General features: G+C 38.1%; 1 protein-coding gene across 7 annotated transcripts in view; it reads left to right on the forward strand.

Moving 5' to 3' along the window:
- The window catches only part of WDR33 (WD repeat domain 33), a 68,084-nt gene that overhangs the window by 19,879 nt on the left and 32,662 nt on the right, over positions 1-15,543 (forward strand). For all 7 annotated transcript variants that reach the window (XM_027703868.1, XM_027703867.1, XM_027703869.1 and 4 more), the window contains exons 4-7: positions 358-462; positions 1,002-1,097; positions 1,568-1,719; positions 3,458-3,555. In XM_027703868.1, coding sequence (XP_027559669.1) covers positions 358-462; positions 1,002-1,097; positions 1,568-1,719; positions 3,458-3,555 — 451 coding nt within the window. The remainder of the gene's footprint in view (positions 1-357; positions 463-1,001; positions 1,098-1,567; positions 1,720-3,457; positions 3,556-15,543) is intronic.

Genomic DNA, 15,543 nt, shown 5'->3' on the forward strand with positions numbered 1-15,543 from the left:
AGGATTCTGCATGTCAGCTGAGGTTATCATTGTGTCTGCAAGAAGCCTTAAAGTTATGAAGGATATCTTCGCTCTACCTTATTTTCTGTTGGAATCCACAAAGAGAACCTGAACCTGGATAGGCTTTTAATTTCTGGACATAACTCCTTTAATGCACTGAGGTTGCAAAGCTGCTCTTGAAGATACTGGTTCTGGATGTTTGAGTTGATAAATCATGCAGACTTTGAAACACTTCTGTGGATTTATTTCTGGTAATATCCCTGCAAATGACAGTCTTGCTTTTCCAGAAATGGGTGTTCAGAATATGTGCTTTTCTTGAAGTTTCTGATTTTAAATCTTTTGTTTCTTCTCTTACAGCTGGTCCCTCCTATAGGAATGCTGAACAACCCTATGAATGCTGTGACAACAAAGTTTGTTAGAACATCTACTAATAAAGTAAAATGCCCAGTGTTTGTTGTCAGGGTGAGTACACTGTTGGAATTACTTAGTTGTATTGTCTTAGTTTAAATTAGACTGATTCTTAACTGAATAAAGAAACAAGATGGTAGTTAAAGCATCTTCAAAAACTGGCATGTGGAATGCATGGACTACTTCTGTGCCCAGTCTTTCTGTGGAAAGTTTAAGGAAAATAAATGGTAAGGTCTGAGTACACAAGAGTTCTTACTGTGAGTTTGAGGTGCATTTCCACTTTCCCCATCACATTTTGGAGACAAGTATTGTTTAGGATGGATATTGGGCACTAGAAATATATTGATGCCAGTAAGCTGTTTCTTCTCTAGATTTTTTCTTGGCTTTTACAGTGAGCTTTATCCTGTTGTTAAAAAAACCAAAAGCCCTGTGGCATAGTTCTGCTCTTTTGTCTATCTTGCATCCTCTGGAAAGTCATTTAGTTAATTCTGTTTCCACAGATTCCCTGAACAAGCTCATGATTTACTTGGAGAATTGTGAAGAAATATTTGAATGCTATATTTGCACAGTTTAGTTAAATGTTTCTTTTGCAGTGGACTCCTGAGGGGAGACGTTTGGTCACTGGTGCATCTAGTGGAGAGTTCACTTTATGGAATGGACTGACTTTCAATTTTGAAACAATATTGCAGGTAAATTTATCTATAAAAATTTCTGTGTAGTTCCTTGAGGTCTTGGAGCATGTTCTAGGAACACATCTTCATCCTGCTCATTGTGGGTCTATGGTCTGAGTGGTAGTGGGAGTCTTAGAGATCTTTTATTCTGCTCTGACTCCGTGTCAGACTGGCTACAGGCAATTCACATGATGCTTCTTATTCCATCTCTGTCTGTTATACTAACTGTTCTCAAGAACATAGTATTTGTAATAGTAAAAAAACATGTTGGAAACAAAATGCAAATACTGTTACTATTTAGAAGACCACTGTATGCAGAGTAAGGAATTTTTTTCCCCCCACAATAACATCTTGAATGTAATTAGATCATCACTGTTCTCATCTCCTCATTGCAGCTGTTAAGTAGGAACTTTAATAACTTCAGTGTTTTGTGTGGATCAGATGGTATTTGAATGTGTTTGCTAGAAGTTTTGTTTCTGAATTTACAGGCTCACGACAGCCCTGTAAGGGCTATGACTTGGTCACACAATGATATGTGGATGCTGACAGCAGACCACGGGGGATATGTGAAATACTGGCAGTCCAACATGAACAACGTCAAGATGTTCCAGGCACATAAGGAGGCGATTAGAGAGGCCAGGTTTATACACAATATACCATTTTCTGTAGTACCTATTGCCATGATTAGACTGTTCTCTAAGTGTATTCTGGGTGCAGAAATGCATGGGTTCTGTCAGATTCTGGGAGACTTTATGCACCACATAAACACAATATTTCCTTTTGTTTCCACATTCTCACCGTTTTGCTGGCACCTTTCTGAATTAGTATTGTCCCAGTATCCGCCTCTGCAATATGTTAGAGATGTATTTGTCTGCCGCATTTTGCACTGGTATTCTTTTCATTTTTATATGGTGACAATGTGTATCAGTTATTCCTTTTTATACGCACTGTGTAAGACAACAATTTCATTCCAAATAAAGAATTCAGTCTTTAATAATCTAACTGAATAAAATATAAAGCCTTCAGAAATAAAACACCTGCATAGTTCTCACAAAATAATAAAACACTAAATAAAGTGAAGAACTGCTTGGCTTGGTGAAGCCAAGACTTCCAGTAATACTAAATACCCACGCAGACTGCCACATACAGAAGTCTAATGTTAATACTAAATGGGTTCTTCAAGCTTGAAACTGTAAGAAGACTGTAGGATATTCTCTTGGTTCAGTGTTGATGCCTCAGTTGTGCAAATGTCTATTATAATGGAAGCTAAAGTGATACTATCAGTAAGATGGAAATGAAGGATGTTTCTAGAGCAAACCTGCATATAATCTTTAGTAAGATATGGAAATGTTTTTAAAGTAAGCCTGAAGAGAAGCTGCAGATCCAAAATGAAGCCAAAGCAGTGTTTCTATGGGTTCAGGTGCTGGTGATAAAGGTTCACTGCCACAAACCCACTTTCTGTTAAAGTCACCATTTTTCTTGGATAAGGCTGCATTTTCTGCCAGAGTTTGGTTTTGAGAAGTGCTTACTTTGGATGCAGTTACTGTCTGACTATCATGGCCATACACTGAATTTCTCTGCTACTTTAAGCCCTTTCTTGATCATAAAGATCTAGGATTTCACAAGGGCTCCCTCGTGGTCTTTCCCTGCACCAGAAAAGAAGTGAGTGCCTGTCAGTTGCTGGAGATGTTCTGGCCCTGTTCACATGGCTAAATAACTCCTTGCTTTTCCAGTGACTTTCATCAAGCAATGTTGACTGCTAAATCTGGAAGCTGCTTATATGTCTGTAGGATTCTTTTCATGGTTTTGGTGGGCTATAATAAGAGGGAGTGTTTCCAAATTGCTCTTACAATAAGTGGTATGCTTGTTTTATATAGTTTTTTTAACAGTTAATCCAAGTAGCATTTTCCTGTGACCAGCTTTCGCTTATTTTTTACTTCTCTGCTGCGAAGCACCTGTGGCTGAAGAGGAGTTTTTTTCCTAAGAACTGTTATCTCTGCTTCTACACAGTGTCACTTTCTTATGGTGTTGCCAAACATGACAATCTAGGGCGACAGTCACCAAATCATATTGATGTTGCTTCTCATCCTGCAGAGAAGGTGCTGCCGTGGGCAGTCATAGATAGGAAGGTGCTAAGAATAAATGACAGATTTTTTTTCCTCATTTGACAGGGGACTGCAATGCAATAAGTAATCCTATGCTAAATTCATGTCTTGTGATGAAGTGTCGTTTGGCAGGCACTGTATTCACTTAAAAGTGCCTATGTTCAAATGCCTCCTTCAGTGTATAACACATAACAGTATAATTTTGCCCTGTCTGAGAAGCATAATCTGTTAAATGCTGACTTCTTTCCCCTGCTGTGTGTCTTCATGTAACAGTTTCTCACCCACGGATAATAAATTTGCTACATGCTCTGACGACGGCACTGTTAGAATCTGGGACTTTCTACGTTGCCATGAGGAGAGAATTCTTCGAGGTATGTGTACCAAAAGTACTGATTTGGGTATTTCACGAGGGGGAAAACCTTTTTTTTTTTTTTACTAGGGGTTCACAATACAGAAGTATCAGCTTGTCTACAATTTTTGTCTTAAGTGCTCCAAACAAGTTTTTGTTTGGCTGCTGCTGTAGGTGCCTTATCATATTCAGATAGGCCACAGTTCACAGTGGCATTACTCTGTTTACTGTCCACTTAAGCTCTAAACAATGGAGATGGGTAGAAGAACATTTTGCTGCTCCTAATTTGGTAGAAACAGCTGTTTCTGGACCAGGAATACATCTATCTTTCTCTAGAGCTTAATCTTTGTGACCACTTTTACTTCAGAACACACATCTTCATGCAGAGGATTCCATTCTTTTCATGGGCGTGCCTTCCGTTCTGATTTCTTCTATAGGCAAGGTAGTTATTTCTCATTCCTTAAGAGGAGGAGAGTATTTAAGTAGAGAAAATAGGTAAATTTTCAGCACATCACACATAGCACAGGCAAATAATTCTAGCTTTGGTGAAATAGTTCTCTGTCCAACATCTGTGTACACTAACTTCTGGTGCCTTTTCACTGGCCTTGAGCTTTCTCCTTCTCTTGTTGCAATCTTAATTAGCAATAACAGTAGCTTCTGACAGCTGTTCTTTTCTTGCAGAAGATGTCAAAGGTGCATAATTTAACAGGACAATATATTAAAAAACTGCTGTGAGATTGGGGATTGTAGACTTGCAGATAAACTGCAAAGAAGGTATGCAATAAAAAACATGGGCTTTCGGTTTTAGGTGTGTGAGCTTTTGCTTTCCTGAAGTAAGGATTTTTATTTTTAATTGTACCTTCAACTTGGACCTGTATTCCATATTTCACAAAGTAGAGCTCTCCCTGTTTCTTTTGACTCTTAAGCTCTTTATGTTACTTTTAAACACCACTGCTTTGCAAAGACATTGGGCTCCTGCATTCTTGCAGTGATGATATTTTAACAGCATGTGTGCATAAACATTATGGTGATTGTGTTTGCAGGACCTGGCAAGCAGATTTCTAGGTTATATCATTTACAGCTATTACTGTGGAAGGCCCCAGACAGATTTGGGACTGTTTTGCTTGATCCTTTACAAAGAAATCATTCTACCCTAACCACATTCTGTACCCTCCTCCAGGTTTGTGGAGGGAATGGGGATTGCCTCCAGGCAGAGTAGTCAAGGTTACAGATGTCCCTCCACTTCTACATTCTTTCAACATTCTGCATAAAGTAGGAGAAGTAAAGCATTTAATTTAGGCTATGGAGAAGAGAACTTGCATTACATTTTCTTCTTTTATCTTGTGTATTTTAGCATTGTAATTATGACTAGACCTCAAATAGAATTATCCTTTTATTTCTAACAGTTTATACATCTCAATATGCTATTTTTAGTTTGCACAGTAGTTCTGTAAGTAATACATTTGCTTCTACTCATTATCTACTCACACTTCATCTTTTGTGCAAATTGGAAATGGTTTGAAAACTTTACATCTCTGGACAAAATTGGACAGGACAGATTATTCCTTGTTTCTATTGTCAAATAAGCAAAGAAAACCCAAACTTCAACCCAAACAACACCAGCAGAAAAATCTCCCACAACAAAGCAAAATAATACCAAAAACCCTGATAGTGGGAGTTGGGAGGATGTTTCTGCAAACATACACGTTTGGTTTGGCTTTGGTCTCTAATACTGTTTTTAAGTATGGTCAGAAGACTTATTTGAAAGAGCTGGATTGTTAACAATTAAGTAGTTTTCTTGGTGGAAAACACAAGCTTTCACTTTGTTATTTGGAGTTTAGAGCTTATGGCTTTACGATACTTATCCTCAGCTTTTGGCTTCTCCACTTGCATTCTGCTTTTAAATATTTAGAAGTGTGACCTGTAATACTTTGCTTAGTACAGCCTTCAAATTGTGTAAAAACTCATGCCATTGCCATCCAGAGTTAGTGATCTGTAAATAACAATTCTAGAGCCACTACATCAAAAGGATTTCATTATGTACAGAAATTGTTTAGATCAAATACCATGCTGAGGAATGTTTTTTATTTCCCACTTTCACATGTCATACAGCAGTTCTGGATAATATTGGTGCTGTGAAGTTGAAGGGGTTCTACAGTGTCCTTTAGATCCAGAGCTTTGCTTCATGTACTAAGGTATTCTTCAGGTTATCACACTGAATTATCGAAGTCAAATGTAACTACCAGTTTGCAGTCAGATGCATTTATGAAAAAGATTAGCACCCACAGGGATAATATGTCAATAATATTGTTATTCCTACTGATTTTTCAACAACAAAATAAGGAACATATTTTAAAAAAACAGATTTGAGGATTTTAATGCTGAGGAATGCTTTTAAAGCAGTTCTGTAAAGAGCATTAAAGTTACTGGGATACACTTTGCTGATACAGAAAAGACAAAACTCTGTAGACTTAGTACAGGTCCTTTTGCTTGCACTGGAATAAGCTTATAATTATTCCTGTTATTTAATGAAATGGTCCCCTTAAAACTGGTCTGAGGCAACAATTCTAGTCTTGTGAAGAGTATTGGAAAAACAAACAGCAGTGGTAAATTACATAGGATGACTTCTTAAGGTTTTCCTGGGGATTTTTCAGCTGCTGTCTGCAGTAGGCTATGCATTTTTTCAGTAGTTTAACCCATGAATACATGGGCTGTATGAGATACACTTATTAACTGTCTCCAGCTTACTTTTATTTTGTCAAAATGAAGATAAACAGGACACCCTGTTTGGTCCTTCATACATAGTGCCAGAAGTTCTGGATCTCTTTTCTTCAATCTCCAAGTCCCTTTGCTGTCCAGCTTTTCACTGATTTATGTTGCTTTGACTGCTGTTTCTCCCACTGTGGCTTTCCAGCACACAGGAGGTGGAGTTTAAGCATTTTGTTAGAAGTACATGCAGAGTTATCAGGCTCATTTTTAGTATTCTAAAGAAATAAATAGGATTACAATGTTTTCCTAGGGGAACCATCTTTAAATAATTACAGTGAATTATCTTAAAAGAACTTGAAGGTGGGGGAAGTGGCATTGAGTGTGAGTTACTTACCTGCTTTCTTCTCCACAGCCCAGGTCCAGCCTGGCTTCTCTCTTGAAGTAGAAGTGCTGTGTTCCTGATTTTGAAGCTTTTGCCTATGTTAATTCCTGGCATGATACCATCTTGGTGGTAGCAAGTGCAGTTTGGTGCACTTCCCAAAATACACTGGTAGAAACTTCACTGATGTTAAAAAAGTTCTTGCTAAAATAAGGCTTGGAAAACAGGCTGTAGTATAGCAACATGGTTTTTTTTCACTACAGTAATCTGATCCTCTGAAAGGCATTTCCAATAAAACACTATCAGGTCTTTTGTCTAAACAGCTGCAGTGAAGTCCAGGACATCATGTGAACATTTCTGAAAGAACATACACATTGATGGCTTTTAATAATCTGAAAACATCCAGTGAAAAACTGTATGCAGTAAAATCTTCATGTCCCTTTATTTCTATTGAAAAACTAATGATATTTCTGATTTCTCCTTGTGGCAGTGTCTCTCTGGGTCTGGGCTGATGTATCCCTGAGAATATTTTGGGTAGATCATTAATAAACACATGATTCCTTAATTATTCTCTCAGCATGATGCCATGGGCTACGAGGCTACAAATACATTTTGAATTTCTCAGTTCCACTGTCCTTCCTTCTGCTTCCTTTCACAGTCACACAAAATCCAGTAGAAATGCGTGGTTGAGATGACTGTAATGTTTTTATTCTGAAGTGTAGATGAGAACTATGTTCCCAGATTTCCCATCTGAAGGATGGTAACCCATGCTTTTTAAAATACTTTGTAGATAAGTTTTTCTATTTTCTGTCCCTAAAATAGAGTAATACACTAAATGATCTTTCAGCCAACGTGGTAGACTTGGCAATAGATTTGTCTTATTCTAACTTGAACATAAAAACAGTCGAGATTTCATTACGTTCTGTCTGGATTTAAAATTTGTAGTTTGTAACAAAATGTAATTCTTACCACCATCACCCACAAAATAACACATATGTATTACATGCAGAAGTCACAGGTAAACAGACTTTTCATCTGCTCACAGATGTCTGCACGTCTAATCATACTTCAATAGCTGTAGATTTTTTTATTTGTTCCTTCTACTCCACTTCTGGATCTTTATTAGCAAATAATGTACTGTGAAGTCTCTTAAGCTGTCTAAATCTATTGTATGCTTTGTATTCTCTGCCTGAAAAGGATTTCTTTGTTCAGAGATTTAGACTCAGTCAAATTGCAAATCCTGTACTTAAATTTATAGATGAGTTCCATAGTTAAAAGGAACTATATCTTCAGTTTGGTCCCTCGCTTTTAAACATACATTAGTAACCAGCTCTTACCCTTGATGCAAGTAGCTTCTAAAACTCTTCCCTTTTCCTGGAATGTAATTGAACTCTACATTGGATAATTTAAAAGAAAAAAAAAGTCCTGATATTGCTGTTTCCATCTTTCTTCCCTTTATGTGAGATTTTTCTTTTGTTGTCCTTGTCTCAGCAAGGAGAGAGAACTCAGCAAATTCCACAAATGTGTGTATGTTGATACTGTGTTTTTTGTAAGGAGACCTACTGTTTAAACTTTCAGCTTTGTGTGAGGGTTGCTTCTTTGTACTGTTAGGATTTCAGGTATCTCTGATAGATCTTCTAGCTCTACTGAGGCATCCCTGCATGAATATTAGAAGGACGAGATGAGACCTGGCTGATACTGGCACCAGCCATATGACTCTAGAGAAGGAAAGTCCTTGCATTTTTGAACTTGAAAAGATGAGCTGTTTTGAAATGCTGATTTTGGACCAGTTCAGTCTCCTCTTTGTTGGTGAGTTTTAGTGTTGCAGCTGGTGTTGCAGGTCTCTGATCTTCGCGAATCTTCGCTGCCAAAGCCAAGCTGGTGATGGTGGGAGGGATAAATTGCCACTAACTCAGTTGAGGGACAGCTGCACTCCAAATGGCTGTGCTTTTCTTGTGTGTTAGGCACAAGAAATGGCAAGGATCTTACCTTCAGTTGTGACTTCGTATGGAATGAACCATAATATGGCACAGTACTCTGTGCAGGAGTCAGGATCCGCCTGCAGTGAGTGCCACTGCTGGAGCAGTGAGCTTTGTCCCCAGCTCCTGCCCATAGTTGTGGAGGAAGAAAAGAACTTTTTTAAGGGGATAACATTGATATACTAATGATAAAATCCTGAACTACAGAGGCATTTGGATGGTGATGCTGAGATGGTCCCCATCTTCCTTTCTCAGCACAAGTGTGGTTGTTGAAAAGGAGACAGGCTTGGGTGCATTAAGGATGGTGTTTTCTTGGTATCTACTCACCAGTATTTGTCATAGCAAAGGTTCTCAACAACAAAAATCATCTGGAGTTAGCCCTCTGCCAGTTATGTTAGTAACTCACCTCTGATAAAGTCTTACATGGATAAGTACTTGGAATTGGGCACTTCATTAATTATATTTTTAATGGAATCTCTTATTTGACATACCATTTCCTAAGAGACAATAGATAAAATAAAGCCATTTCAGAATAAATGGTAGAAGTCTACAAAAAATAAAAAACCACAACTCCTTGCTGAAAATAATCCATGTCAGTCCTTAAAAACTTTCCTTGCAGGCTTCTTAACACCACTTTTCTTTTGTGTGTGGGTTGAACCGAGTACTTTTTAATTTTTTTTAATCTTTTCTCTTTTCATATCCTCTGGTTACTGTACTAAAAGCTTTTGTGCGTCTAGGTAAGCATAGACTTTGCAAAGTGTTTGGTATTTTCCTTGCATCATTTAAATTCTACATACTCAAGTTATTTCTTGTTATTTTACGTTTAGCTCTGAGTGCTATTCTGACTTGAGCAGTGAGACACTTGACAACAGTTTTTATCATATGGTAGATAGGGAGAGAGCTTGCAAATGTCATCCCTAAAATGGGGGGGGTGTTTCTGTCTTCCATACCTGCCTGGCATTACTTTCTCATGAGAAAGCTGGTCATGCTCATGACACATGGCATTTATAGGAAGACACAGAGTCAAAATTGAAACTGAGGAATGTCTGAAATGGATAGTGTAGCAGACCAGGAGAAAAGGGATAAATAAGAATCCTGAAAAAATTGGGTGAAAGGTGTCTGGAAATAAGAAGGATAGGGAATGGAAGGATAGTGTGGAAGCTGTGTCAATATGAAAAAAAATAATAAAAACAACAGCTCATGTAAGGATTGGGAAAAGCTGGTGGCAATGTGAGCATGGAGATGAGAAAGAGGTGTGATGGAACCTCACAAGTCACACTCTGGGCATTGTGGGGATAACTCAGAGCAGCCTCAGTTGCTGGAGAACCAGAGAAGAGGCAGGAGGGGGTTTATGGCTGAATGACACACTCGGGTACAAGCGAACAGTGTAGAATGTGCCAAGAGTGTCTGTATGTGTAATAATGGTACCCGTAATATCTTTTAAATTTTATGTTCTGTGTCATGATTCTTGGGGACTCGATGTGTTGGAGTAGAGTTAGGAACACGCTCTGTATTTGTTTGGAAGATGAGCATGGAGTGAATCATAGAATCAAAGAATAAGCTGAGTTGGAAGGGGACCCATCAGGATCATCAAGTCCAACTCCTGGCCCTGCACAGGACACGCCAAGAGTCACACCATGTGCCTGAGAGCATTGTCCAAATGCTTCTAAACTCTGTCTGCCTTGATGCTGTGGCCACTGCCCTGGGGAGCTTGTTCAGTGCCCAACCACCCTCTTGGTGAAAAACTTGATATCCAACCTAAACCTCCCCTTACTCAGCTCCAGCCATTCCCTCGAGTCCTGTTACTGACCACAAGAGTGAAGAGATCAGTACCTGTCCCTCTGCTTCCCCTCATGAGGGTACTGAAGACCACAGTGAGGTCTCTCCTCAGTCTCCTGCAGGGTGAACAGACAAGTGCTCAACTGCTCCTCATACAGCTTTCCCTCCAGAACCCTCACTATCCTCATTGCCCTCCTTTGGACACTCTCTAATGGTTTAATGTCTGTTTTTATATTGTGGTGCCCAAAACTGCCTCCAGAACTCCAGGTGAGGCCGCCCCAGGGCAGAGCAGAGCAGGACAATCCCCTCCCTGGCCCAGCTGGCAATGCTGGGCCTGATGTTCCCAGGACAGGCTTGAACCCTCCTGGCTGCCAGGGCACTGCTGACTCGTGGATAACTGGTCACCCACCAGGACCCCCAGGTCCTTTTCCACAGCACTGCTCTCCAGCATCTCATTCCCCAGTCTGTATGAACATCTTGGGTTGCCCCATCCAGTGGCAGAATCTGGCACCTTCCCTTGTTAATCCCTATGTGGTTGGTGGATGCCCCAGTCAGTGCTGTTTTATTACAGGAATGACCCCACTATTCTTAGTGTAACTGGGAGAAACCTGTTTCTACCACCCGATTAAAGCTCCTTACGTTGTTTAGTAGTCCCTAAGAAGTAATGTCGACTTTTTTTTTCTTCTTTTAAGTTTTGTCAATTTAACAGCTCTAAAGCTGAAGTATCTTAAAGTTGCTCCTCAGAGCTAAGGCCAGCTCTGGATTCCTTCACTTGGGAATGTAACCAAGGCACACATGTACTGCGTGGTTCTGCAGATAGCAGTTGGACAGTGTAAGCATGCGAGCACGTACTCAAGGTTCATTTTCAAAGTTCAGCACCAGAACGTTCCAAGTGACTGATCCTTATCTCACAGTGAAAATACAAATTGTCATTTAGTTCTGCTACTTGCAGATAAAGGCTCTTTGTTGAAAACAAAATACTTCTAAAAGGAAGATATTTTGATTTTTGCTGCTGAAAGTATACATGTGTCTCGCAGGTAAAGTAACTGTGTTGGAAGTTTTGTGTATTCATATTTTATAGTAGGAAGGGTTTTAACGAGGTGGGTTTTTGTTTTAATTGGAAAGCGTTTGGGCTGTTAAATGTCTTAGCTTCGAAGAAGCACATTGTAAGCATGACAAGTATAGCTCTACAGGAGAAATCTACAACTTCTCTAAATATTTTTATCATATAAAAAGTTTCACAGACTAAGTTTAACACTTCTTCCATCCCAGACAGCTCCATTGCTGTTTGTAGTTATTATCTCAGCGGAAGCATCCGATATTTGTAGTTCTGCAAGCCATTATTTTGGTACATTACACAAGCTGCCCAGTTCTGGCTTGTGTTGAACAGTTTAATCAATGGGTTAGTTATGTAATTTTTTAAAATGCAATATTTTTTAAATTCAATATTTCTCATAGTGTGTATGCATTGATTTTGCCCCAGTGGAGATATGTAGGTAGGTAGAGCAATTCCAGATGTAACTACAGCCACATAGAGAAGTGCTTATATCACTGCGGTTTGATTTTCTGGCTTAGACAAGGCAAGAACTGCAAGTATTTTACACATACTGTTATTGAAGATAGAAAGTAATTTCTATCTGCCTTTGACCATTCATAGAAATTTTGTATGAACCTTTTTGCTCACCAGTTATCTGTAAAGGGAATTTACCATGGCTATATAAATACAAGCCTGAGCTGAGACATTGAAAGTTAACTATAACAGCACTCCAGTACGTGATTCTACCAAGTCACCACGTTCTCAGAGAGTACACTTAAAACTTTCATTCAAAAAAGCTGGGGCAATATGTTGCCTTAGCTGCTTAATATTGAGGGGGAAAATACCTTTTAGTAAAAAACAAGCCCAACTGCTGGTGTGTGCTGACAGGTGTGTATTTTCTACCATACGTTCACTAGGATTTTCTTCTTTGCCTTTTTAGAGTGATAGAGCATGAAAATATTTTAAATGTTATATTAAAATCTTACATTCTAAACTTCCATCACTTCAAAAAAACCTTCCTCTAAAGAGAGTCATAATACCATATAAATTAGTAACTGTAATACTGCTGTAATAACTGTAGCTAGTTCTCAAACAAAGAGTAGAATGAATTGAAAATGTAGCTCAGCATCCAGTCTATTATTAATAGTGTATGCTGGGGAAATCAAGTCTAAATAGTTATACAATACTTTTACATTTGAACTTTCCTTTTTAGCTGACTTCTTTCTCTCTTCTCCAAGATAGCCCTATTCTGCTTTGTTTTTCTCTCTGTGTTAAGGAAGGAGTAGCTCTGATAAGCATTTACCATCCTCAGAATTTGCACAGCAAGACTTCAATGTTTTTTCTTGCTTAACACAAGACCTAATGCTCCTTGAGATCTAGTTTTCATCAAAGGTTGAGATTCTTTCTGGTTCTGTAAATAATCACTACTCTAAAGGATTAAAAAAATCTGGGAATCATCTTTGAATTGAAGGAAGAGCTGATATTCCACCCCACCCCCCAACTTTCTGTGGGAGAAACTTGTCCCAAGATAGAGCATAGAGTAAAACGTTTTTCTTTGAAAATTTTCACCATTTTTTTGTATCTGGAGATACATAGCACAGGTTCATATATAGATAGTATTCTTAGGTAAGTAATTTCCCACTTAAGTACAAGTTTAATGGGTATCCCTGGAAGTTCCAAGAAGTTCAAACTCATTTGATGTTCCAGGCATGTTGCCATAATAAAAATAGGTATTATAGTAAAATTAAAAGTTCTGAAAAAGAAAATATTTTAGTTTATTTCCTTTTCTAGTCCAGTGGAAAATACATTTAAAAGGCTATTTTCACTGCAGAGATGATCTCATATTCAGTGTCTTTTTTTTTTTTTTTTACCTTTTTTCATACTAGTGCAGTAGAAGAGTGAGAGTTTTGCTTAATTCTAGGTATTGTGCAGTCTCTGTGCCCCTGGAGGTTTTCAAAATAAACCTGGATAAACCCCTGAGTAACCTAGTCTGACCCCATAGCTTTGAGCAGCAGGTGGAACAAGAGACTTCTGAGGTTTCTTCGAGCCTGACTTTTCCTGTGAACTTAGGATACTGACTTCCCCTCTTTTGCCAAAGGAGAAACTAAGGAACCAGAAATCCTAGTGATGTAATTTTGAGTTACCTTCAGCTCCCCACTGGTATATTGGACATAAGGAACTGACCTTCAAGACACTTTCAAAAGTTCCTTATTGTTTTAGTTCCTTTTTCTTGCAGCTTTTAACACATTTGAGGAAGTGCACAGTATTTGGATTGGAAAGATTTCATGTTTAGTGGATCTTTTTTTCAGATATATAAATGTTTGATCATTCCATAGTGACTAATCGTATATTAGACATAATCATCACTGAAGTTTCAGAACTTGCCTGGTGTCTCACAAGCAGTAAAAACTTGTGGTAAAGAAAATGGAAGGTGTGACAAGTGTGTTTTCAGCATCTTCAGAGCTCCTGCTGATTATGTTGTTAAAGTGAGGTAAAATAATACTTATATATACTATATATGTAACGGTTATGTTTGCATATATAATTTTTATATATATCAATATATAAAAACCTATATAATGGTCCCCAGTGGCACATTTTATCGCCTTAATATTTGTTTGCTGGTTTCTTTTATGTTTCAAAATGATTCAGTCTTGGAAGAGATTGTGCCAGTAGTGTTGTAAAAGCTTTAAAGCACATGCACAATTAGATTGAAAATGTTTGCTTTAAAAGACAAGAAAAATACCAAGAAAAGAGAGCTTTAGGTAAATGCTCTGCTGCCTGAACTAGGGCAGCCTAGGTTTGTCCTTGTGCATTAGTGTTCCTGAAGATGCATTCCTCTAGATCACATTTCCATGTGGGCATCAGTAGACCTGCTGTGTTTGCAAATATCAGCTTTTACATCCAGGTGAAATGAGTGTAGGAGATTCTTTTTTTCATCCCTTTCTTTCAAGTAAAAGCTGGTCTACAGAGTATATTTCACTGTTCATACCCACACCTAATCCAGGTCTTGATTGACTTTAATGTAAACTAAAATTATTTATTTTTTGAGTTTAAAGGTGTTAACAGAAGACTGCACAGTATTAAATAGTATTTTGAGACTGCAGTTATTTTAAAGTTAAAAAAAATAAATATTTGAAGTTGTTTTGTCTTAAAACATGAAAAGTACTGGCCAGATTTGTTCAGGTGTTTCTTCTTCAGATGAGTTTAGAAAGGAGTAACCACACATTTCAAAATTTGTAGATAAAATTCCTCCATCTGAATTGTAACAAATCAAGAGAAAGGAACAGTTGCATGTGGGAAATACAAATCTGGACAGCTGTAAAACATATTTGTATGTAGCATAGGTACTTAAAATTGTTAGGAAGATGTCTCCTATTTTCTAAGGATTGACTGAGTGTGCAGCTTGATATGGTGCAGTGTGTTACTGCTTGGGGTCTGTGCCTGGTCAAGAAGAATCCTGCCTTTTCTTTACGTCTGCCTTCTGTTCTTTCTTATCCATGCATAATTCATAGGCAGAAATAATGTTTTTACTTAGAGCAGCTGATGTAGTGAGAAAAAAGGGTAGGGTTTTGTTGTTTGGTTTGGGATTTTTTTTTAAGGACCACACCAACCTTTCTTAAGGATGCAGAAACTTGCTTATTTTAGGTCAGCTGATGTAGATGCCTTTCCCCTACAGAGCTTTATACCCTTAAATCCTCAACCAACAGTAATTCTTTGTTGCTTCCCTAGCAGGACCTCACTTCCCTAGCAGGACCTCGCCTACTTAAAATGAATTTAAAATTATTTTATCTTTAGCATTACATACATTCTCAAAATCATTATTCTCTTGGCTACTTTGCTGAATTTAGTCCTTAAAAATATTGATAATGTTGATGAATATGGATTTCTGTCAATTACCATTCTCCTTTTAGAAGTCACTGTTCTCCAGAGGCTTACAAGTGAGCACACGGTATTAAGATTAGGAATGTAAAAAGCTAAATTAAATCAGACTGCTCTTTTATTACATTAAAAATGCTCTGCAGTTACATTCTGGAGATCTTTGGGCAAAGGTAGGTTCTTTGTTTCACGCTATTCCCAGCTTGTCAGGAGTATCCTTTGCTTCTGAAGGAATGGAGTAAAAAGGAA

This window comes from Neopelma chrysocephalum, unplaced genomic scaffold (assembly GCF_003984885.1).
Source record: "Neopelma chrysocephalum unplaced genomic scaffold, ASM398488v2 Primary Assembly neopelma1_252, whole genome shotgun sequence".
NCBI classification, from domain to species: Eukaryota; Metazoa; Chordata; class Aves; order Passeriformes; family Pipridae; genus Neopelma; species Neopelma chrysocephalum.